The sequence below is a fragment of the Nerophis ophidion genome, linkage group LG03 (assembly GCF_033978795.1).
Source record: "Nerophis ophidion isolate RoL-2023_Sa linkage group LG03, RoL_Noph_v1.0, whole genome shotgun sequence".
Classification (NCBI taxonomy): Eukaryota; Metazoa; Chordata; class Actinopteri; order Syngnathiformes; family Syngnathidae; genus Nerophis; species Nerophis ophidion.
In genome coordinates, this window is record NC_084613.1 from 42,773,574 (window position 1) to 42,799,014 (window position 25,441).

Below are 25,441 nucleotides of genomic sequence, written 5' to 3' on the forward strand. Positions count from 1 at the left end.
TTATTCAACAGTCCGGGGTCTCCGTTGACGTATTTTAGGCTTCATAATGCGCCACACATTTTCAATGGGAGACAGGTCTGGATTACAGGCAGGCCAGTCTAGTACCCACACTCTTTTACTACGAAGCCACACTGTTGTAACACGTGGCTTGGCATAAGCAGGGGCGTCCATGATAACGTTGCTTGCATGGCAATTTATGTTGCTCCAAAACCTGTATGTCCCTTTCAGCACTAATGGTGCCTTCACAGACGGACGGTTCTTTTCCTCTTTGTTGCTGAGGACACAACATCCACAGTTTCCAAAACAATTTGAAATGTGGACTCGTCAGACCACAGAACAATTTTACACTTTGTATCAGTCCATCTTAGATGAGTTCGGGCCCAGCAAAGCTGGCGGCGTTTCAGGGTGTTGCTGATACATGGATTTCGCTTTGCATAGTAGAGTTTTGACTTGCACTTCCAGATGTAGCGATGAACTGTAGTTACTGACAGTGGTTTTCTGAAGTCTTTACACACTGATGTTGCTTTTGATGCACTACCGCCTGAAGGATCGAAAGTCACATGCAGGGATTTCTCCAGGTTCCTTAAAACTTTTGATGATATTACGGACCGTAGGTGGTGAAATCCTTAAATGCCTAGCAATAGCTCGTTGAGAAATGTTTTTCTTCAACTGTTCGATAATTTGCTCACGCATTTGTTCACAAAGTGGGGACCTTCACCCCATCCATGTTTGTGAATGACTGAGCATTTCATGGAATCTGCTTTTATACCCAATCATGGGACCCACCTGTTCCCAATTAGCTTGTTCGCCTGTGGAATGTTCCAAATAAGTGTTTGATGAGCATTCCTCAACTTCCACAGTCTTTTTTGCCACTTGTGCCAGCTTTTGTGAAACATGTTGCAAGGCATCAAATTCCAAATGAGTTAATATGTGCAAAAATTTATGTTTTCCAGTTCGAACGTTAAATATCTTGTCTTTGCAATCTAATCAATTAAATATAGGTTGAAAGGGATTAGCAAATCATTGTATTTTGTGTCAGTGAACGGACACAAACTTTTGACAGACAGTTGCGATAGCCAATTAGATCCCGAGTTGTCATCAGTAAAGCCTTCTAGATGGCCTCATGTTGAACGTGACATTTACGCGTCCTGTGATTGGATACTCATCGGGACCGTTAGGCCTGCCTATGGCAGATATATTTTGTGATGGTATGAGCTCAAAGAAGAACTCTGTGGAGGGGGGCGTGGCCTGGTTGTGCCAGGACCGGCCTCGAAATCAGTGACAAGTGCATAGATGGCCCACCTGGGCCTTGTTATCTAATCACCTGTCGCTCTGTATAAGCAGCAACCGCGAGGAGAGACGACGTTGGAGCTGGAGCGAGAGCAACGAACGGACACTTGCTGGACAGCAAGTTGCTGAAAAATCACAAATAAAAACTGTATTGTAACTCTGAAATGAGCTCTCATGTCGGTGCTCGGTGGTCCAAAGAACCCCCTGCAGGGCAACCTCCACAAACTACATTACCCAGCATGCCACAGTAGTGAAACGCATCGCAGTAGTCCCGTTTAGGTTGTTGAATGTAGACAGGCCGGCAGCTGGATGTTATCGATGAAGTAAACTTTAAGAACTCTGTGGAGTAAACTTTAAGAACTCATCCAACACGCTTCGTCTGCATCTTTTATGATTAGACAAGACAACACATATATTTGCAAGGCCATTTTCAAGAAGGATATTTAAAGAGAAACTATATCTTGTGAGACGATTTCAGCCCAACCCCGGAAGCTAGCTCAGGTGTCTCGACGATGAAAAGAGAAAATGCCTGCAACACAACAAGCGGCACCACTGGCTTATACGGCGTCAAATGGGTTCCACAAATTATGAGTTCAGATATTTTATTTATTTATTTGTTCACGTTTAATATGTATTTTGCAATTTTTATTTTGACAGTACCACATGAGATATGTTTTAATTGCTATCCATCCATCCATTTTCTACCGCTTATTCCCTTTTGGGGTCGCGGGGGGCGCTGGCGTCCATCTCAGCTACAATCGGGCTGAAGCTAATGCCGGTTTATTGATTTTTAAATGCGCCAGAACATAACCCGTTTTGCACATTGTTTATGTGGTTCAATGCCAAGTAAATGTGTTTCTGTATAGTATTTCTCCAGCAATGGTCATGTGGTGACATAATTTATGGTGTTTTGGGAGGTAATCATTGAAGTCGGACATCACTGAAGGCCTCGGTGGGAAACGCATGGCCCGAAACTGGGTTTTGTACAATATAAAACAAAGTACAAAGACTAATACATGATCCAAAATTAAAACCCACAGCATGCTCGTTAACCTTCCATACATCCATTTTCTATTGGTTGTCCCTTTTGGGGTGCTCGCTAATCTGTAACAAAATATTTTTTTGCAAATAATAAAGAGGTGTTAATAATTAACTCCTGGCAAAAATTAATGACAGCAGCAACCTAGGACACTGAATATAATCAGAACAACTCTAAAAAATAGTGGACATAGTTCACATAGACACCTACATTTCAGTAGTGCAGCAAAATTAAACATGCTTTATAATTAAAGTGATCACCACTCTTGCAAGTAAATAATTAGAGCGGCAACTTTGTGCAACATACGTTTGTAAATTATAAGACGAGCGCCAGATAAGCTGCAATTAGTTCCCTTCTGTATAAGTTAGAGAAACTGCAATCATACAACAGAAAAAAAGTGATGAGATAATTAACCAGGCCATGGTAATGCACACTGTGACGGCAGGCCACCAGGGGCCAGAAGGAAGCAAGGGTGAATCACTCTCAAATCCAGCACATTAAAATAAATTGAGTTTGAATAAACCCTTAGTGAGCAACCCGTCCTTTCAGAAAGACAGATTTTTGACTTTCTGTTAAGGGACTAAGATAATTGAGTGTATCATAACATTTGCTGTATTTGTTTGATATCTTTCTGTGAAACGTGCCTCCAGTCTGAAGACCCTGCCGTGAGGTGGCAGATGAACCTCTACAAGGATATCATATTACGATGCGAGGGGCCTACTGACCCTGAGAGAGTGGTGGATCGTATCCAGAGGATCGCCGCTGCTGTTTTCAACCTGGAGCTGGTAGGAATATTTTGGACTTTCACACATTGTCTGGAGGTGTTGCCAGTGAACATATGGCATGTCACATACTCAAGCACATCTATTTTACATTGTGTACATTAAAACTTCCTGTTAAGCACAATGTTACAAAATGTGCTAAGAAATTCTGGAATATACTGATGTTTCAGTTGTTTTTTTTAACATTACACATTTAATTTGAATACGGGCCAATGATTAATTTGTATATCTTAATATACCGTATTTCCTTGAATAGCCGCCGTGCATGTAAGATGCGCCTGCCTTGAATTACTGCCCGGGCAAATTCGCTACCCAAATCAATAAGTGCATGCTTATTTTTACCGCCGGGTCAAATTCGTGACATCACGAGTGGCGCTTCCCCTGCCGTCTTTATCAAAATGGCAAAGGAGTTTTTATTTCCTTTTTCTATGTGTAAACCAGGGGTCTTGTTCCACAGCCATACAGATCACACTAATGGTTGTGATATAAGACAACTTTAACACTCTTAATAATATGCGCCACACTCTGAGAACCCACACCAAACACATTTCTGGAGAACATTGGCTCTGTAACACATTATAAACGCAACATAACACTTACAAAGAATGCAATGCATCGACAACTCCTGGCTACAACATATACCCCCCCCCCCCCCTCCCGTGCGTTGGTTGAGGTGGGCGGGGTTGGGGGCGCGTGTAAAATATACCAGTAGACAAGAGTCATGGATGCACGGCATTATGGGTAAGTATGCTGCGTTTATAATGTGCCACCGAGCCAGTAGTCTCCAGAAATGTGTTTGGTGTGGGTTCACAGAGAGAGGCGCATATTAATAAGAGTTTTAAAGTTGTTTATATCACAAACATCAGTGTAAAAGGTATGGCTGTTGACCAAGTATGCATTACAATCTCGTATAAGAAGCGGCGAAATGCATGCGACCGGCTGGCATGCAGACAGCATGGTGTAAAAGTGGGCGCGATGACATGCTGTAGAGCAGTGGTCTCCAACCCCCGGGCCGCGGACGCAGAATAATTGTTTATTATTATTATTATTTTTTTTATCAAACTCAATTTTTACTGCTTGCCATTGGTAAGTGCAGGGGTGAGAAGAAGTTTTAAAATTATTAGCGCCTGCTTACTTTTACCGCATGCTTTGAATAAGCGCAGGCGTGAGAAGAGGTTTTAAATTAATTAGCCGCCTTAAATTAATTAGCGCCCCGGCGGCTGTTCAAGGAAATACGGTAGTCATAGTGCTGCTTTTCAGGTATGTCCTTGGAAGACATTTAATCTATTACATTGACTAACTTCATTTTTTAGATCAATCAATCAACCACAGTTTATTTGTATACCCCTTAATCAAAAGTGTCTTAAAGGATTTCACAAACCACAACGACATCCCCTGATCAGAACTCACATACGGCAATGGATGCCAAGTGGGTTCAATTATTTGATTTTTACATTCATGTTAAGCCAACACAAGGTCATAGGGGGTCTTCTTCCATCTAGACAAGTCGACAACGCAGAGACGTCAGAGTAGTTTTAATGCAACATAGTTTTTACTTTTACTTGAGGAGAATCACTATTACTCTGTTGCGTTGCGTTTCATTTTGCTTGCTACTTTTATTTATGTCATCATTATATTTATCCATAATCTTTTAATTACCTTGAAAATACACATTATTCAAACTTGAATGAGATTGTGCTGAAAATCTCAATTTCCCTTTGGGGATTAAAAAAGTATTTCTGATTCTGATTCTGATTGTTAGACTTCTTCCAGCGGACACTGTCACGTGTCTCTGTTTTACCAATCCAATAGTAGTGACGTTTGACTCCATTGCCCCTAACAAACAGAGACTGGCAGTCACATGACCATACTCAGGCTATACACTGTAAGATGTGACATGACGTCATACGAGGCTACGCGACTCTTCAATGTTTATCTGACGGACTGAAAAAAAAAAAAATATATATATATATATAATGTGGAGTCATCATTAGGATCTTTAGGGATGTTTACATTTTAGCCTCCAAGAATTCCACCTCAAACCAAAGAAAATATGTTGCGGAAAGTTGGAGATGTATTTCATGTTTTAGCTCCACATATTCTAACACGAGACCTGTTATAACCTTATAAGTGACTGTACAATGTGCATCTTTTATAGAACTGAATTTTCCAAACTATAGAGCACATCGGTATATAAGCCGCACCCACTGAATTTGACAAGAAAACATATTTTTCCACGTATTAGTCGTACCACAAAATAAGCCACATATATTTACATTGTGAAATTAATTATTTACACAGAAAGATTTTGTAAATGTTTATTTACATACCTTAATTGTTTCCAAATGGTGCCTGTAACGTGGCAGTATAACGGATGATCAAACAAAACAGAAGTCATCGTCGTGGACCCACTAGCTGTGAACGCTAGCTCTACAATTCAGCAAAACAGACTCAATAACTCTACGGTGTCTTTTTGGGGAATTTACTGAGGAATTTGACAGCAGAGTGGCACATTTTGCACCCTGGATTAGTTTTATCAAGATGCCTGTTTCTCCTGTAAAACACATAGTGTTGCCATAGTGTTAATGTTGTTTTAGATTTGGTTAAAATTGGATTCAAATCAAATTATAGGGGTCCTATCATGCAAAACCAACTTTTCATACCTATTAGTACCTACTGTTGTGTATTTGGGATATAAGTCCCGAAAATTTGAACTCAAAGTGTGGAGGCATTACAGATATTTATAAAATGAAATTGCCTTCCTGCCTACTTCCTTCAATTGGTCCGTTTGGAATGTGCACAATTGCTGATATCACAAATTGGGCACACACTCAGCGGATTACCATATATGATAAATCTACCCTAATTGCATTCCGCGCGTCCGCTGTTTTTAGTCAATGTGACTAGCATCTGTAGTTTACAAGAAAAAATCCCCAAAATATGAATCGAAGAACGTAAATGCTATGTTACTGTTTTTATTACCCAACACAGAAACCTATTCAAACATCCAGTCTCATCTGAAAAAGTAAGAATCAGCTAACTTTTTGTTTTGCGGTAAATGTGCCTTTGACTGTGAAGAAGTCTCTCTTTGTGTGTGCAAAACACTTCAAAGATTCCTGCTTCACACAAAGATGGATTTTCCCAGAAGCTAATTTTAATGGCGGAGACATTGTCTACTCTTCATGGCAATGGAGGAGACAATGAAACTGTAAGAAAAAGCATTCGGTTAGAAATGTGTGAATGACAGGTTAGCAATGTTAGCTCGAGTTGTTGTGTAGCTAGCTTAGCTTTCTATTTTAAGCAATAGCGTCACCGTCCTACGTCAAAATAAGGAATTTATTTTTTCCTAAAAATACTTTTAATTGGATCAGTGCCTCCTGTGTTTGGCAATGGACCAGTTGAAAGTGTTCGCGCAGTAGCTAAGCTTACTGTATAGCCAGTTTGAACCTCTTTTTACAATTTGAAACAACTGTGTAGCAGTTATTTACATGATATAGAACAGAAAAGCCTTTCATTGTCAACACACATGCATACGTCCAGGATATAGCATTACAAAGTTACTGAACCGGTAAAAGTTCAACCTTAGCAAGCCTATAGATCCAGACCGGTACATAGCCAGGCTTCGTTCCTCTCTCTCGTCCACCAGCATCTTCGCCACCTTCCTTAATGCCGACGATACACGGTGAGCCACTGATCTCGCTATATCATCTGGGATGTTGTGCTGTGGTGGAGTTCTCTCAAAACTCAAAACAAATGGCTGGTGGCAGTCACTAAAGTCCATAGTGCTAAGTAAAAGCAAGAGCGCTAAAAAACTACAAAACATTTTTGCGGGATGGGGGCGAATGTTCACTCAGCGTGGTGAGGAGAGTTTCATTTGCATCTAACAAATCTCTCCCTCTCAAAACGAACTGTCGGACAAAAAGAGAGCAAAAAAGTGGTTTGAACATAGGTCTGTTAAGGAAAAATCTATGCAAAAGATACCCTAAAGATGTATTTGTATTTTGCATGTGCATGTCTACGGCTCAATGCAAACCGGTTAATCTTCGAATCTCTACTTCTTAGTGTGACTGACTGTTCATGCTAACATTTTCCTGTTATTTATGTGCTCTTTGGGGCTCTTTTGAAATTGATCAAACTATTTTTTCGTAGTAACGAGTGACCACTCAAAGTACCAACATGGACGTAAAAATAATCCAATGAATTATGTTAATATGAATTTTTGCACATGGTAGTCTTTCTGGTGTGCCCTACCCCAGTGGTTCTCAACTTTTTTTCAGTGATGTACCCCCTGTGAACATTTTTTTAATTCAAGTACCCCCTAATCAGAGCAAAGCATTTTTGGTTGAAAAAAAGAGATAAAGAAGGATAATACAGCACTATGTCATCAGTTTCTGATTTATTAAATTGTATAACAGTGCAAATTATTGCTCATTCTTAGTGGTCTTTCTTGAACTATTTGGGAAAAAAATATATAAAAATAACTTAAAACTTGTTTAAAAATAAACAAGTGATTCAGTTATAAATAAAGATTTCTACACATAGAAGTAATCATCAACTTAAAGTGCCCTCTTTGGGGATTGTAATAGAGATCCATCTGGATTTATGAATTTAATTCTAAACATTTCTCCACAAAAAAGAAATCCATCCATCCATCCATCATCTTCCGCTTATCCGAGGTCGGGTCGCGGGGGCAGCAGCCTAAGCAGGGAAGCCCAGACTTCCCTCTCCCCAGCCACTTCGTCTAGCTCTTCCCGGGGGATCCCGAGGCGTTCCCAGGCCAGCCGGGAGACATAGTCTTCCCAACGTGTCCTGGGTCTTCCCCGTGGCCTCCTACTGGCTGGACGTGCCCTAAACACCTCCCTAGGGAGGCGTTCGGGTGGCATCCTGACCAGATGCCCGAACCACCTCATCTGGCTCCTCTCGATGTAGAGGAGGAGCGGCTTTACTTTGAGTTCCTCCCGGATGGCAGAGCTTCTCACCCTATCTCTAAGGGAGAGCCCCGCCACCCGGCGGAGGAAACTCATTTCGGCCGCTTGTACCCGTGATCTTATCCTTTCGGTCATGACCCAAAGCTCATGACCATAGGTGATGATGGGAACGTAGATCGATTGGTAAATTGAGAGCTTTGCCTTCCGGCTCAGCTCCTTCTTCCCCACAACGGATCGATACAACGTTCGCATTGCTGAAGACGCCGCACCGATCCGCCTGTCGATCTCACGATCCACTCTTACCCCACTCGTGAACAAAACTCCTAGGTATTTGAACTCCTCCACTTGGGGCTGGGTCTCCTCCCCAACCCGGAGATGGCACTCCACCCTTTTCCGGGCGAGAACCATGGAGTCGGACTTGGAGGTGCTGGTTCTCATTCCGGTCGCTTCACACTCGGCTGCGAACCGATCCAGCGAGAGCTGAAGGTCCCGGCCAGGTGAAGCCATCAGGACCACATCATCTGCAAAAAGCAGAGACCCAATCCCGCGGCCACCAAACCGGAACCCCTCAACGCCTTGGCTGCGCCTAGAAATTCTGTCCATAAAAGTTATGAACAGAATCGGTGACAAAGGACAGCCTTGGCGGAGTCCAACCCTCACTGGAAACGTGTCCGACTTACTGCCAGCAATGCGGACCAAGCTCTGACACTGATCATACAGGGAGCGGACCGCCACAATAAGACAGTCCGGTACCCCATACTCTCTGAGCACTCCCCACAGGACTTCCCGAGGGACACGGTCGAATGCCTTCTCCAAGTCCACAAAGTACATGAAGACTGGTTGGGCAAACTCCCATGCACCCTCAAGAACCCTGCCGAGAGTATAGAGCTGGTCCACAGTTCCACGACCAGGACGAAAACCACACTGTTCCTCCTGGATCCGAGGTTCGACTATCCGGCGTAGCCTCCTCTCCAGTACACCTGAATAAACCTTACCGGGAAGGCTGAGGAGTGTGATCCCACGATAGTTGGAACACACCCTCCGGTCCCCCTTCTTAAAGAGAGGGACCACCACCCCGGTCTGCCAATCCAGAGGCACCGCCCCCGATGTCCACGCATTGCTGCAGAGTCTGTTATTTACAGAATGTGCGGCCAGAAAATGTGTCCCCAGTCATTTGTACAATGTGAATTGTTTAGGTAATCAAAATCATTTATTTGGGTAAAAAAGTACATGGTTTCCATACACATAAGTTTTGCCTCTATTGCTCCCTACCTTAACATGGCACATAGCTCCTCCCCGTTCTGAGGTCATGCACACATTTAAAACAGCACTTTCTTTAATTCAAAATTTGAAACTTTCTCTGACAGGAGACTCTGCCAGACGTTCCCAGCAGACCCTTACAATGCGCTTGGGCCTGCCGGGTCTGTCCGGCATCCTCCCCCACCATCGCAGCCAACTCACCACCAGGTGGTGATCGGTAGAAAGCTCCGCCCCTCTCTTCACCCGAGTGTCCAAAACATGAGGCCGCAAATCCGATGACACAACTATAAAGTGCCAAGTGCACATATGGACACCTTTACGTTTGAACATGGTGTTTGTTATGGACAATCCGTGACGAGCACAAAAGTCCAATAACAAAACACCACTCGGGTTTAGATCCGGGCGACCATTCTTCCCAATCACGCCTCTCCAGGTTTCACTGTCGTTGCCAACATGAGCGTTGAAGTCCCCCAGTAGGACAAGGGAATCACCCGGGGGAGCACTTTCCAGTACTCCCTCGAGTGTACCCAAAAAGGGTGGGTACTCTGAACTGCTGTTTGGTGCGTAAGCACAAACAACAGTCAGGACCCGTCCCCCCACCCGCAGGCGGAGGGAAGCTACCCTCTCGTCCACTGGGTTGAACTCCAACGTGCAGGCTTTGAGCCGGGGGGGCAACGAGAATTGCCACCCCAGCCCGTCGCCTCTCACTGCCGGGAACGCCAGAGTGGAAGAGAGTCCAGTCCCTCTCGAGAGAAGTGGTTCCAGAGCCCTTGCTGTGCGTCGAGGTGAGTCCGACTATATCCAGCCGGAACTTCTCTACCTCGCGCACTAGCTCAGGCTCTTTCCCCCCAGTGAGGTGACGTTCCACGTCCCAAGAGCTAGCTTCTGTAGCCGAGGATCGGACCGCCAAGTGCCCTGCCTTCGGCTGTCGCCCAGCTCACATTGCACCCGACCTCTATGGCCCCTCCTATGAGTGGTGAGCCCATTGGAGGGATGACCCACATTGCCTCTTCGGGCTGTGCCCGGCCGGGCCCCATGGGGACAGGCCCGGCCACCAGGCGCTCGCCATCGTGCCCCAACTCCGGGCCTGGCTCCAGAGCGGGGCCCCGGTGACCCGCGTCCGGGCAAGGGAAATCTGAGTTCATCTTGTTGTAATTCCATAGAAGTCTTTGAGCTGCTCTTTGTCTGATCACTCAACTAGGACCTGTTTGTCTTGGGAGACCCTACCAGGGGGCATGAAAGCCCCCAGACAACATAGCTCCTAGGATCATTGGGACACGCAAACTCCTCTACCACGGTAAGGTAGCAGCTCAGAGAGGAGAAAAAAAAAAGAAATCTTTAACATCAATATTTATGGATCATGTCCACAAAAAAATCTAGCTGTTCACAGTTTATGAACTTACATTCATATTTTGTTAAAGTATTATTCAATAAATATATTTATAAAGGATTTTTTAATTGTTGCTATTTTAAGAATATGTAAAAAAAAATCTCACGTACTCCTTGACATACCTTCAAGTACCCCCAGGGGTATGCGTACCCCCATTTGAGAACCACTGCCCTACCCCATTGATTGTTACCACAAGTAAGTGTTTTTTTTTTTGAAAAGGGGAAAAGGAAAAACATTTAGTTTATTTACTGATTTTTGTTCAAATATTTGTTGTGAAGAAGTTAATGAAGGAAGTAGTGGTGGCCTTTTGTAGTATACTGAATACAACAACACTACTGGATGGAACCGTTTTTTTCTACATTCTTTTCTACCATCTGCCTTCATTACATCAACAAAGATGAACTTGAATACAGTCATTTAAAACTCAATCACAGTGTCACATGCAGCCAGGGGCGCCGAAAAGGGGGGGTAACGGAGACGGATTCTAGGGGCCCATGATGGAGGGGGGCCCAGAGAGGCCCCCTAATGATGATGAAATTGTATGAAATTATGTGTTGGGGGCCCTTCAAAGATTATTTTCATGGGGCCCAAAATCCCTAGCGGTGCCCCTGCATACAGCTGACAGATCATGTTTCTGTGTGTGTGTGTGTGTATGTGTTTGTGTGTGTGTGTTTGTGTGTGTGTGTGTGTGTGTGTGTGTGTGTGTGTGTGTGTGCGTGCGTGCGTGCGTGCGCGCGTGCGTGCGTGCGTGCGTGCGTGCGCGCGTGCGTGCGTGCGTGCGTGCGTGCGTGCGTGCGTTCGTGTGTGTGTGATAAATGCACTCTTTCTACTATTAGGTGGAGCAGCCATTGAGATCCAAGAAATGTGTCTGGCAGAAGTTGCTATCCAAGCAGAGGAAAAGAGCGGTTGTTGCTTGTTTCCGAATGGCTCCACTTTACAATCTGCCGAGGTACTGGATTACAAATGTTATACTGTACTTACAAAATGTGTGTGCTAAATGATGCTAAAAACGTATTACAATCTGTCTCAGATATTACTTACTGGACAGCTCCCTATGATTGTTTTAGCATTTGTAACACCTTTTTCTGTGTGTTTTTTTCTTTTTGGCTCTCTGAAACACCATTTTTCACTTCCTGGATTGTGACCGTGCATTAATGCTCGGGCCCCCACTGTGTGTTTGTCGGACAAATGTCTGGCCTGCAGATGTTTTACCTTTTCAAAGAGGGACACTAGCAATTTCATGCCCTGCTGGTCTGTAACTCAATTACAGGAAGCCAGCTACAGTGGGAGGAAAACAATTATGGTGCCCAAGTAGGAAGGCAGCCACCTTCAATATGTGCTCAGGGGGGGCAACCTGCCTGCCTAGCAGCATGTTGCATTCATTCAGAGTTGTTGACAGTGAAATATGTCCCAGCATCGCAAACAATTACTACACTGTTTCTAATGCAGGGGCATTTTACTCTGGACTACTATAGTTTTCTGCATGTGAGGAATATTGCCAAGTCAATTCAATTGAAATCCTTCTTCTGTCCTCAATGTCACACTTTATTGTACCCCCTCACCCCTCTAAGGGACAAAACTAATAATTACTTCCTGCATGCCTACCAACATACTTGGCTAGAGAAAATACACAAGACGTCAGGCTGTGACAGTCTGCTCTCCATGCCGACGGTAACATAATCAACGATGTTGCTGTGGGCATGTGCACCTGTCGTAACAACCCTTTGCTTTCTTCAAAATTGTAACTTAAAGTCAAATATCCCTACTGGTTTCTCCACTGGTCTGTGTAATCGTCATTCATCAAGCAGCAAGAAAGACCAGAATTTACCACTAAAAAGTAAGATAGATGTAGATTAGGTCAAAGGGCATATCATATGTATAAATGTGTACAAGGGATGGGGACATTGATTAAATGGGTATGATGATTGTAATTAGGGGTGTACCAATACAACTTTTTCACTTATAATACAATACCAATATTGGAGCATTGAGTATTGGCCGATACCGATAACAATCTGAAACCATATCAGCATGAATCATACTTACTTTTATGATTTTTTTAGTGTGGACTGTTAGAAAATATTTGATCAATATCAATTGATCAATGTTAGTCAAAGAGAGAACACTAAGCTATTCATTATTAACCATCTGCAATGCTTTCTTTGAGTTGCAGTGATGTGGTAATTTTTTTTTTTGGTGACACCAAGTGGTCACAATTATTCATTAATTTGTAGCGTTTGACTCAGTATGCTGAATTATGTGGAGACGTTTGTTACTGGATATTTTCTAATACGCTTGTACCTTGGAGACTTTGGGTCTGATTTACTAAGATCCAAATACCACGTGCTAAACAGTGTGTGCAAAAAATAAAAAAGTGTGTACTATGAGGGGCGTGTTGCTTGTGGTCTACTAACACTGTGTGTGCAATTGAAAGAACACATCTACTGTATAACCTGTAACTCCTTTCCTGAATCGCAATCTACACACAATCGCAAGCTCATTACTAAGATATTTCCTAAATTAAAAAAAGAACAACATTTAAAAAAGCCAGCAAACACCAAACTGCTTGAGTTGAATTTGTTTTAATCAGCCCCATAAATTATCCATCAGCTCTAAAATTATAAAAGGAAATTGCTGAATAGACAACATGTATAATATTTGTTATTTCTTACGGTCCAAAATGACGCACGCAGGTAGAACAGAGGATTCCCGTATGTCCATCGTCTGTCTGTGCAGCGCAAGCACTGATCCTGCAGCCGTGTGTGGAACTTTCAGTTTGCACGTCCTTCTGAGACATGCTAAAAAAAACAGAATAGTGCTTGGAAAACGGTGATGAGTGTTGATTAATCACATCGCGTGTGCTAAATAATTATATTGGCATTGTCTCCTCCCAGTATTGTGGGTGTTTTGATGAAAATTGGATTGCACACCTTATTCTGCTCACTTAACAGACGCTATTCCACTTTGCACACGTTAAGTAAATCATCATTGCGTGTGACATCAAGTTTGCACGTGTATTAGTACGCACAAACCTTTAGTAAATCAAGCCCTTTTTATTGGTAAGTAGTATGCATAATTATTTAATGCTTGTTTATATTAACTGTTTTAGACTGCAATGTTGTTCAGTTATGGGCACTTACTACGTACTGTGTGCCTAGCTGTTGTGTAGCTGCTTACACTTAGTAGCCTATAACCTACATTACCTATTGTAAATGACTATGCTACAGTATGTTGTTAACTCACTACAGGACTGCTTGTATAAATATTCCATTAGACATGTTTTTTGCTGATATCAGACCAATAGCACATTAGGACAGCAGTAATTGTAATCATAACATTGATGATGGTAGATTCATCACCTCTAGGGAATTGAGGTGTAATTGAGTGCGCTACTTAGTTGCAACCAGCAGAGGTGCTGTTAATATCAAATTAGTGTGTGGTCTGAGCTGAACAACATGATCTCAGCTATGTCCATGCGGATTATTGCTCTGCTCAGTACAACAGTGCCAGGGAAACAAGAGGGCTCAACTTTCAGAGAGCAATGTGCTCATCTCATTAAAAATAACAGGTAAAAAATAGAAGATTTGATCAAAATGCCCATCCCAATTTAGGAGCATCTGTGTTCTATTTCAGAGTAGGAACCCATTTGTATTTAGAGATTAAAGGGTTTGTAGAGTTTCCCCAAATTTTACAATCGATCATTTTGTGACATGATTTATTCTGTAATATTTATATTTCTTAAATCAGAAACAATTCATGGCCAGCTGGACGTACCAGGGTTCTCAACTAACCATCCTAACCCTTTCCTAAAGGGCCTGCTTCCCTCTTTTGCTCTGCTTCTATCTAACCCGGGCTAATGTCCTCTTACCCCCTCCATAGGCATCGCTCTATTAACCTCTTCCTCCTGGCCTATCAGAGAATATGGATAGAAACAGAGGAGTACTCATTTGAGGAGAAGCTAGTACAGGATCTTGCAGTAAGTACTTGTAAAATACCTTACTGTTGGTGGTGTGCTTTGTGGAAGCCTCAGCCCTCCCATTCCTCTCCTGCTTTACTTGTGACATTGTGTGTCTACGTCATTGAACTTGGTAACACCTTGTCTTATTGTGCTTTTTTTTCACCTGTCAGTGATGTGGCCTGTTTGTGTAGCAAGCCTGACATCACCACTGATGTCAGAGTGATGTCACCAAGTTGTCTAAGTGCAGTGCTGTGTTCAACAGTACCCCAGTATATTAGATTGATGTTCGGTTAGTGCTCTTTTAGTAGGCCTATTAGTTTTCTTTCACTTGTTTGAAACCTGTGTAATAACAGGTTAATATACATAGTCTTTCGAGTACATCAAAGAGCCACATGGGAAACATGTTTCTTTCTTTTTGGTCATGAGGTCCCAAGTACATTTATTTCACAAGCTTATCTAATGAGAATGGTCGTATGAAAGCAATGGTGTCTTGGCATCAGACTTTTGCAAATTTAAAATGTTTGAATTTCAGTTCAATTTGTTTGAAGAACCCTGCAGGATGGTCAATTGGAATTAAATTCAGAGAAATTCTGAATAGCTAAATAGCAGGAAACTAAAGGTTTTTGCCTGAACAGTAAAAATACTTCGCTAACACTAAATTAGGCACTGGGAAATTAAGTATTTTTCCACCATTTTATGTAATTTGAAGGTACTTCAAATAAAATTGTCTGTTTCATAGAATTAGTTTTTTTTTTAATGGCAACGACAAACGTGTTGTTATCAAATAATAATATATACATGTCGCCATAGTAATAATATGTTTTATGTAATATGCAAAACTGTCATGTATGAAATATACTGTATATTTTGATCTTGGAATAAAACCAAAATTGTCAATTGGAATTCCATGTTTTTTTTTTTGTTTTTTTGTTTTTTACTTCCTTCAATTAGACTTTAAATACATTTTCTATTTTCTAACATAAATTTGAATCGATGGAATTTAATTTGGATTTGGTAAACATTCTCAATGCCATGCAGGCTTGTGCAAAATCCCACACTGAATTGCCCATTGCAGAAGGTGCACATTTACATGGTATCTGACATGGAACATCCCAGGATGTCCAAATGCGGCCGGTATGTGTGGTTCCAGTACATTTTACGCTGTTTTCGCGGCCTTATTCCTCCCAATCACGCAAATACACAGCCAAGGACAGTATATGATGCGAATTTTGGTTTTGAATAGTTAATTCAGGGTGACATTATGGTCCTTTTATCCTCATCTCAATGGATATTTTGCAAGTGTGCCCATTTGAAGCGATCAGAATGGATTTGAAAGTTTTCTGAAAATCTCTTTTACTATTTTATTACGTGTAGTGTACACTGCATCCAAACTTCAAATGCAATATAATATTTCACCTTGACGAGGCAATTAACCTATTGCAACTTCAGAAACGCACGGGGACAAAAATCGATGGTAGAATTAGGTGCAAAAACAGGTTTGACTGGAAACGGCCACATTTTTAGGGTTGTTCCATCCAAAGCGTGCATCTTGGCTGAAGGTGCACAGTGACAGACTTACATCGAGCGGGAGAATGAGGCGTAGACACAATCCACGCAACTGTGCAGCCACGCGACTGGGCATTTTTTTCCACTTAAGCGTATGGGAAAATGAGGCTCCTAGTGCATAGTTTTCTTCACTGCCTGGTAACTAAACAGTAGTTATGCTGCTGTTGTGGTGTTACACCACTTAGCGATAATGAGGAAGTTGACTATACAAATAATGTTGATATAGACGGACCGATTTTTCTGAGAAACAACCCCTTTGTGTCTCAAATTTGATATCTAAGACCTGTAGACTGTGTACTGTATTGTACGATAACGTCGACTTGAGCGGTCTGTTTTTTATTATAAGATCACAGTGGCCCAGGACCTTATGAGTTGGTTGAAACAAGCTGGGTGTTGACATTAGCAGGTTGCACTGTGTGGTTTTCTCATATAATCTGGAATGATTGTGACAGGCGAATAGTTCAAGACCCTAAAAACATTGTCCCTATTTTTACAGTCTGATATTGGACTTGCACAAAATGATAATATAACATGTAAAAATGTAAATAGGGCTCAGAGAGAATCATGTTTATTCCCATTCTACGCCTTTACAAAGCTGCTGCATGTCACCTGTGCATGGCCCCCTCCTTGTGCTTGTGTATAATGACCTGCATGCTTCTTCATAGAAGCTTGTTGTGTAAAATTAAGTCAGGTGGCATCACAGTCGTCACATATACTGTATAGTTTATAATAGGAGGCTATGACTTGTCCAGAAAACACAGCCCAAAGTGGAGGAAGAAGAAGAAGAGGACAATCGAAAACGGCCGGACCCTCTTCACCAGCTTATTCTGCATTTCAGCCACAATGCTCTGACCGAGTGCAGGTAAAAACACGCAAACACACACACACACACACACACACGCACGCGCAAACATATCTACTTGCTCTGCTCCACCTCTCATTTCCACACACTCAGATGTGATTGCATGCAAATTGTTATCAAACAATATTGATCTGTTTTGCCCTTCAGCTCTTTGGAAGAAGACCCATTGTATATTGCATATGCAGATATGATGGCCAAGGTACTTTTTGTATTATTGGCTTTGACTGAAAAAAAAACAATGCAGGTGATACATCGTATTTTCTCACACAGAGTTGTGCTGACGGGGAAGAGGAAAATGATGAGGGAGAAAAAGACAAAACCTTTGAGGTATGACTGCAGCTGACACAATATGTATTTCACAGCATGATGCATAATCTGTGTCATGTGTTACAGGAGAAGGAAATGGAGAAACAAAAGATGTTGTACCAGCAGGCCCGACTGCACGACCGCGGGGCTGCAGAGATGGTGCTCCAGATGATAGCCGCTAGTAAAGGTACAACATCTTCATAAGTTCGTTCATACAGTGACCACATTTTTCGCTGTACGCATTTATACTACGTGGTCATCAATCAGGTCGACTGGTTGCTATGGTGACCTTCACGTTGAAACTGGGCATCTCTATTCTCAACGGGGGAAACATTCTGGTCCAGCAGGTAACAGCCATTTCTGAATATTTCGAGTTTTTTACAAACTAAAATGAAAATGTTCACACATCTGAAGAGTCATAATAATAGCAGCTTCAAACTTTTTTCAAAACATTGCACAAAATGATTTGCAAAACTCTACACACATTTTTACACTTTGGCCATAGGTAAAGATTGTGAGGTTACAATGAATACACCAGTCGTTTTTAACCTTGTTGGAGGTGCCGAACCCCTCCAGTTTCATATGCGCATTCACCGAACCCTTCTTAAGTGAAAATTGTTTATTTTTTCAAATTCAAGACAAAGTTATATGATTTTTTTACTGGTGCACAAAATGAACCGTGCATGAACATCACCTTGTTCAAAGAACAAAACCAACACAGTGCATGAACTTACAACAAATTACACGCCTGCAAATCAGCTTGACTTCTGCTGTTGAGGTATCCATAATATGACGATAGGGAGAAGTTTTTATGTACACGATGAGTCGGGTGTGGCTTGACCTCCACGGCAGAGGCTCCACCGAACCCCTGAGGCCGACTCACCGAACTCCTCGGGTTCGATCGAACCCAGGTTAAGAACCACTGGATTACAATAATGAATTAATTTGATACTAACGTCCACCAGGTGTGGAATCACACGTGCATACAATTTTTTTGGATTGCTTACATAAGCATGATTTTGAAAACAGGGCTGGCATTTTCAAAACACTAGACAATAGCACAACCACACACCCAATTGGCAGAACACCTTAGATATTTTCCAAAATGAAACACTATTGTAAATACAAACCCCGTTTTCATATTGGTTAGGAAATTGTGTTAGATGTAAATATAAACGGAATACATCCATCCATCTATTTTCTACCGCTCATTCCCTTTCGGGGTCGCGGGGGGCGCTGGCGCCTATCTCAGCTACAATCCAGCGGAAGGCGGGGTACACCCTGGACAAGTCTCCACCTCATCGCAGGGCCAACACAGATAGACAGACAACAGTCATACTCACATTCACACACTAGGGCCAATTTAGTGTTGCCAATCAACCTATCCCCAGGTGCATGTCTTTGGAAGTGGGAGGAAGCCGGAGTACCCGGAGGGAACCCACGCATTCACGGGGAGAACATGCAAACTCCACACAGAAAGATCCCAATGATTTGTAAATCATTTTTAACCCATATTCAGTTCAATATGCTACAAAGACAACATATTTGATGTTAAAAGTGATTAAAAAAAAAAAAAAAATGTTGCAAATAATCATTAACTTTAGAATTTGATGCCAGCAACACGTGCCAAAGAAGTTGGGAAAGGTGGCAATAAATACTGACAAAGTTGAGGAATGCTCATCAAACACTTGGAACATCCCACAGGTCTGCAGCCTAATTGGGAACAGGTGGGTGCCATGATTGCGTATAAAAGCAGCTTCCATGAAATGCTAAGTCATTCACAAACAAGGATGGGGCGAGGGTCACCAATTTGTAAGCAAATTGTCAAACAGTTTTAGAACCACATTTCTCAAGGAGCTATTGCAGGGAATTTAGGGATTTTACCATCTACAGTCCGTAAATTCATCAAAAGGTTCAGAGAATCTGGAGAAATCACTGCACGTAAGCGATGATATTACGGACCTTTGATCCCTCAGGCGGTACTGCATCAAAAACCGACATCAGTGTGTAAAGGATATCACCTCAAGGGCTCAGGAACACTTTATAAAACCACTGTCAGTAACTACAGTGAATGTGGAAATAGTGTCAAAGCGCTTTGAGTTCCTTAAAAAAAGGTAGAAAAGCGCTATACAAGTACAATCCATTTACATTTACATTTACAGTTGGTTACTACATCTGTAAGTGCAAGTTAAAACTCTACTATGCAAAGCGAAATACATTTATCAACAACACAAAGGAACGCCGCCGACTTTGCTGGGCCCGAGCTCATCTAAGATGGACTGATGCAAAGTGGAAAAGTGTTCTGTGGTCTGACGAGTCCACATTTCAAATTATATTTGGAAATTCTGGACGTGGTGTCCTCCGGAACAAAGAGGAAAATAACCATCCGGATTGTTATAGGCGCAAAGTTGAAAAGCCAGCATCTGTGATGGTATGGGGGTGTATTAGTGCCCAAGGCATGGGTAATTTACACATATGTGAAGGCACCATTAATGCTGAAAGGTATATACAGGTTTTGGAGCAACATATGTTGTCATCCAAGCAATGTTATCAGGGACGCCCCGGATTATTTCAGCAAAAAAATGCCAAGCCACGTGTTACAACAGCGTGGCCTCAGAGTAAAAGAGTGCAGGTACTTTCCTGGCCCGCCTGCACTCCAGACATGTCTCCCATCGAAAATGTGTGGCGCATTATGAAGCGTAAAATACGACAACAAGACCCTGGACTGTTGAACAACTTAAGCTGTACATCAAGCAAGAATGGTAAAGAATTCCACTTTCAAAGCTTCAACAAATAATTTCTTCAGTTCCCAAACGTTTATTGAGTGTTGTTAAAAGAAAATGTGATGTAACACAGTGGTGAACATGCCCCTTCCCAACTACTTTGGCACGTGTTGCAGCCATGAAATTATAAGTTAAATATTATTTGCAAAAAAAAATTAAAAAATTAAGAGTTTGAACATCAAATATCTTGTCTTTGTAGTGCTTTCATTTGAATATGGGTTGAAAAGGATTTGCAAATCATTGTATTCTGTTTATATTTACATCTAACACAATTTACCAACTCATATGGAAACGGGGTTTGTACATGCATATTTTGTTACCATATTGAAAATATATGTTGCAAATGACTATTTTGTTTGAAGTACAGTAGTTACACTCTGCTGTAATAAACATAAAACAGTTTTGGCACTTCTACTTCCCAACGATTAGAGTGGGTTAGGGTGTACCCCGCCTTCCGCCTGATTGTAGCTGAGATAGGCACCAGGGCCCCCGCGACCCCAAAGGGAATAAGCGGTAGTAAATGGATGGGTGGATGGATGTACTATTGACAAAGTACATGGAGAAAGTTTAAATATACCGTATTGTAAATTTACCAAATACTACACAAGACCAGTGTTGCAAACTATAGAAAATGTCATTTATTTTGCTGCACGCCCAAAATGATGACAAAGAGATTCATACTACAGTATATACAGTAACAAACCTGTCAGTTTACTGTAAGTTGAAAAGTCAGAAACATGCTGTTAAATACTACATTAGCACAGGTTTAATTTGAATAGTTATTGTAAAAAACAAAAAAATACAATAAAATCAACCATTTTCTCCTCGCCTCGTCTGGCCAGAGAATTTCATCGATGTCGCAGACTCGCAGGCAATGTTGTAATTCACAAGACATCTTGGAAAAAATGTCTTGAAGGGCCAATATATCCTTGTAAAGACGCATCTCGCATTTGGTTACAGACCTTCTTCATGATTAGGGCTACCTCAGCCAGGAGCTGGAGACCATAAAATTGGTCCTTTTCTTTACGTAAGCACCCCCTTGATGTCCTGTTCCTCGGTCTCTACCTCCCTCATGGCTTCCATCTCTTCCTCTTCCTCTGTCGGTTATTCCTCTAACTCTTTCCATTGTAGTTGCCAACAGATAAACTCAACTGCTGCTTTTTATAGTGCACATACACGTGATTGGTTTGTTTACAAATAAGCAAAGGAGTGTCCGTAAGCATATATTGTACATATTAATGAAGACAGAAATGCAAAATGTGCTTGTATACTTTCTATGTAGTCTTATACCTCAAAGTAATCATGAAGAATGTTGTGGATTCGTCATTATCTTTTTGTCATTTAAGTTCCCTTACATACTGAAAACATTTTAAGTACATGCTATTTCTAAATGTCAGGCTCTTTACAATTGTATTTTGTATTGATCACAAGAACTGATTTCAATCCGGTTTGATCATTTTAAGACTGGTGTTTGTAAGATGAAAACAATACAGCATTTTTATTATGTTTTTAAAATATGAGTATTTGTTTTCAAAATTGCGTTTAATTAATTCAGTCTATCATCCTTGTTTTGTGCAGAAAATGTTGGACTACCTTAAAGAGAAGAGGGATGTCGGCTTTTTCAAAAGCTTATCTGGACTAATGATGTCTTGCAGGTACGTACATACAATTTGTTTTCATTTTTGTAGTTACTAAAACATTTTAAACCTATATTAGTTTATGTTCCCTCTCAGTGTCCTGGATCTGAATGCCTTTGAGAGACAAAACAAAGCAGAAGGTCTCGGGATGGTTACTGAAGAAGGATCAAGTAAGTAGCTGAAAATTATCGGTATTATGTAAGTTAGAGTCTGCAAAAAGGTAAACAAAGTTATTGATAAAAAAATATATGTATTTATAATTATTCATATTTCAGGCTGACTGGGAAAAATAAAACAAAAAAAATTACACACTGCATTTGCAACAATTGCCATTAAGTAATGGTTATAAAGTGTTTCTCACATAAAATCTACAAATATGGTCCTCAATGTCATGCCAACAAGGTAAAATCTGCCCCCTAGTGTTCACAGCCTACTAACAGTGGGACAAGGTGGCAATACAATGAAAAAAGTAAAAATAAATAAACTTACTACTATTAAACCATGGGAAAAGTATTTGATTGTTCCAGCTACCAGACTGTCATTGTCAAATGTGAAACAGACTGTTTTCCATCACGTTTCACCTCGTACACACTTTGTGGCCTCTTATTTAGGTACCCATCATAATGACATCCAGTCCATTTCCATTGTTGCTGCTGTATCCAAGTCGCATCCCCCTAGTCAATCACTTGTACTTCACACATGGTATCGCCTAACAATAGCGGTGGTTATAGATGAATTGTACTTTACCTATTCATATTTATTTTGCGCTCATCGCATGGTAATGAGTGCCACCTGCGCCAACTAATGGTTGAAAGCAATAAAAAGAGACAAAAAGTGTTCTCGCACAGGACACCGATGAAGTTAGAACGACCACAGCCCAGTAACACGATATACGTTTAAACACATCTATTTGACCAACAAGCGTTTCATGCAGTATTTGCAATGCAATAGATACACATGCACACTCTAATACAGTTATTCCCAACCACTGTGCCGTGGCATATTATTATGCTCTGACAAATCTTTTTAACTAACGTATTTCCTTTAATAGCCGACGGGGCACTAATTAATTTAAAACCTGCTTCTCACTCCTGCGCTTATTTACAGCATGCTGTAAAAGTAAGCAGGTGCCAGGGGCGTCGCCAGACAGATTTCACTGGGGCACGTGCCCCACTGCTGATCTGCAGTGCCCCAGTAAAAATTTCACCAATAAAAAAAACCCCTTCAGAGTTTTAAGTCTACATAACATACTACTTAGTATGGTAATTGATTGCTACTGTATTCACTCCACGAAACAATGAGCACATGGCTAATTAATATGGTAATTTATTCACGTGTGGATCGAGACTTCGGTTGAGAGAGAGAGAGAGAGATAGAGAGAGAGAGAGACAAAAGAGAGAGAGAGAGGATGAGAATCACTGAGTGAGGTAGGTAACGTTAGCCAACAACATTTTGTTAATTACATTATTTTGATTTTGATTTGACTCAAACTGTAACTCCTAGATGGATTTAAGAAAGTTATTCGCCCGCATCAGAGAAGAAGCAGCAGGAATGAGAGATGTAAGTGAAGTCCTAGCTGGTTAGGCAACATCATTGTCTTAAGTTGATGCTAAGTTAGCTAACGTTCTTCCTTGTATCAAGACAAACATATTCATTTACTGTACGAGCTGTCGGGGGAATTTCCAATGAACATGAAACATAATGTTGGTTATTGTCTGCTGGTTCTGCATCAATGAGGATTTGGAGTAAGCATGTGTGAGTTGAGTGCTTCTCAAATGGTTTATCTTCAGGAAGAAAAACATTTTTCCATATCATCAAGTCGGGGGCCAAATTTTTAAATCATTCAAATTTATTTCACAGAAAAATAGCACAGTAGACTTGTCTTGTTAATCGGTGTGACTTTGACTAAAATAATCTTGTTTTGTCACCTGAAAAATGGCTAAAGCTAAAGCATCTGGTTTTGTTTCCAGAAAAAAATAGTAACATTTCTGTATTTGTTTTCAGAAAGATGGCTGAAAATATCGGGTTTTGTTGCCCCATTTAGATTTTTTTCAAATATATTTCCATGTCTGTCCTGAGTCCTCCTCCAACTTGTTATTCGGTTTGCCTTTTGCTAAAATACTCACGAATAGTTACTAGAAAAATGGCTAAAAATATCTGCTTTTGTTTACCCAATTTGATTTTTTTCTCCCTAAACTTTTTTTTTTTCATGCACACATCTGACTGCGACTCACTGAAAATGACACACAATCCACTTTTATGTCACGACCCACCAGTTGGGAACCACTGGTCAACTGTATAACAGTTACTGTAATATTTCCATGTCTGTCCAGAGTGATTGACCACTTTGCAAAAATGAAAACGAGACGTTACAGTTTACTTCTCAGAAAATGATTCCCTGAACAGACACACAACAGTTGCTCATTTATTCTACTACTGTGGCTTTATTGTTTTGTGTATATTTGATAGTTTTGTGTATCTGAAATAGGATTAGCCACATTGCCATAAATGGAAATTCCATCCATCCATCATCTTCCGCTTATCCGAGGTCGGGTCGCGGGGGCAACAGCCTAAGCAGGGAAACCCAGACTTCCCACTCCCCAGCCACTTCGTCTACCTCTTCCTGGGGGATCCCGAGGCGTTCCCAGGCCAGCCGGGAGACATAGTCTTCCCAACGTGTCCTGGGTCTTCCCCGTGGCCTCCTACCGGTTGGACGTGCCCTAAACACCTCCCTAGGGAGGCGTTCGGGTGGCATCCTGACCAGATGCCCGAACCACCTCATCTGGCTCCTCTCGATGTGAAGGAGCAGCGGCTTTACTTTGAGTTCCTCCCGGATGGCAGAGCTTCTCACCCTATCTCTAAGGGAGTGCCCCGCCACACGGCGGAGGAAACTCATTTCGGCCGCTTGTACCCGTGATCTTATCCTTTCGGTCATGACCCAAAGCTCATGACCATAGGTGAGGATGGGAACGTAGATCGACCGGTAAATTGAGAGCTTTGCCTTCCGGCTCAGCTCCTTCTTCACCACAACGGCGTGGCGCAGTGGAAGAGTGGCCGTGCGCAACCCGAGGGCCCCTGGTTCAAATCCCACCTAGTACCAACCTCGTCACGTCCGTTGTGTCCTGAGCAAGACACTTCACCCTTGCTCCTGATGGGTGCTGGTTGGCGCCTTGCATGGCAGCTCCCTCCATCAGTGTGTGAATGGGTAAATTTGGAAGTAGTGTCAAAGCGCTTTGAGTACCTTGAAGGTAGAAAAAGCGCTATACAAGTACAACCCATTTATTTATCATTTAACGGATCGGTACAACGTCCGCATTACTGAAGACGCCGCACCGATCCGCCTGTCGATCTCACGATCCACTCTTCCCTCACTCGTGAACAAGACTCCTAGGTACTTGAACTCCTCCACTTGGGGCAGGGTCTCCTCCCCAACCCGGAGATGGCACTCCACCCTTTTCCGGGCGAGAACCATGGACTCGGACTTGGAGGTGCTGATTCTCATTCCGGTCGCTTCACACTCGGCTGCGAACCGATCCAGCGAGAGCTGAAGATCCCGGTCAGATGAAGCCATCAGGACCACATCATCTGCAAAAAGCAGAGACCTAATCCTGCGGCTATCAAACCGGAACCCCTCAACGCC

General features: G+C 41.9%; 1 protein-coding gene across 4 annotated transcripts in view; it reads left to right on the forward strand.

The window, feature by feature from the left end:
• LOC133549610 (ryanodine receptor 3-like) overlaps positions 1-25,441 on the forward strand; it is a 373,912-nt gene that overhangs the window by 313,689 nt on the left and 34,782 nt on the right. For all 4 annotated transcript variants that reach the window (XM_061895194.1, XM_061895196.1, XM_061895195.1 and 1 more), the window contains 10 exons: positions 2,980-3,114; positions 11,526-11,638; positions 14,569-14,665; positions 16,966-17,075; positions 17,223-17,274; positions 17,346-17,402; positions 17,469-17,568; positions 17,649-17,728; positions 21,743-21,819; positions 21,898-21,971. In XM_061895194.1, the coding sequence (XP_061751178.1) occupies positions 2,980-3,114; positions 11,526-11,638; positions 14,569-14,665; positions 16,966-17,075; positions 17,223-17,274; positions 17,346-17,402; positions 17,469-17,568; positions 17,649-17,728; positions 21,743-21,819; positions 21,898-21,971 (895 nt within the window). The remainder of the gene's footprint in view (positions 1-2,979; positions 3,115-11,525; positions 11,639-14,568; positions 14,666-16,965; positions 17,076-17,222; positions 17,275-17,345; positions 17,403-17,468; positions 17,569-17,648; positions 17,729-21,742; positions 21,820-21,897; positions 21,972-25,441) is intronic.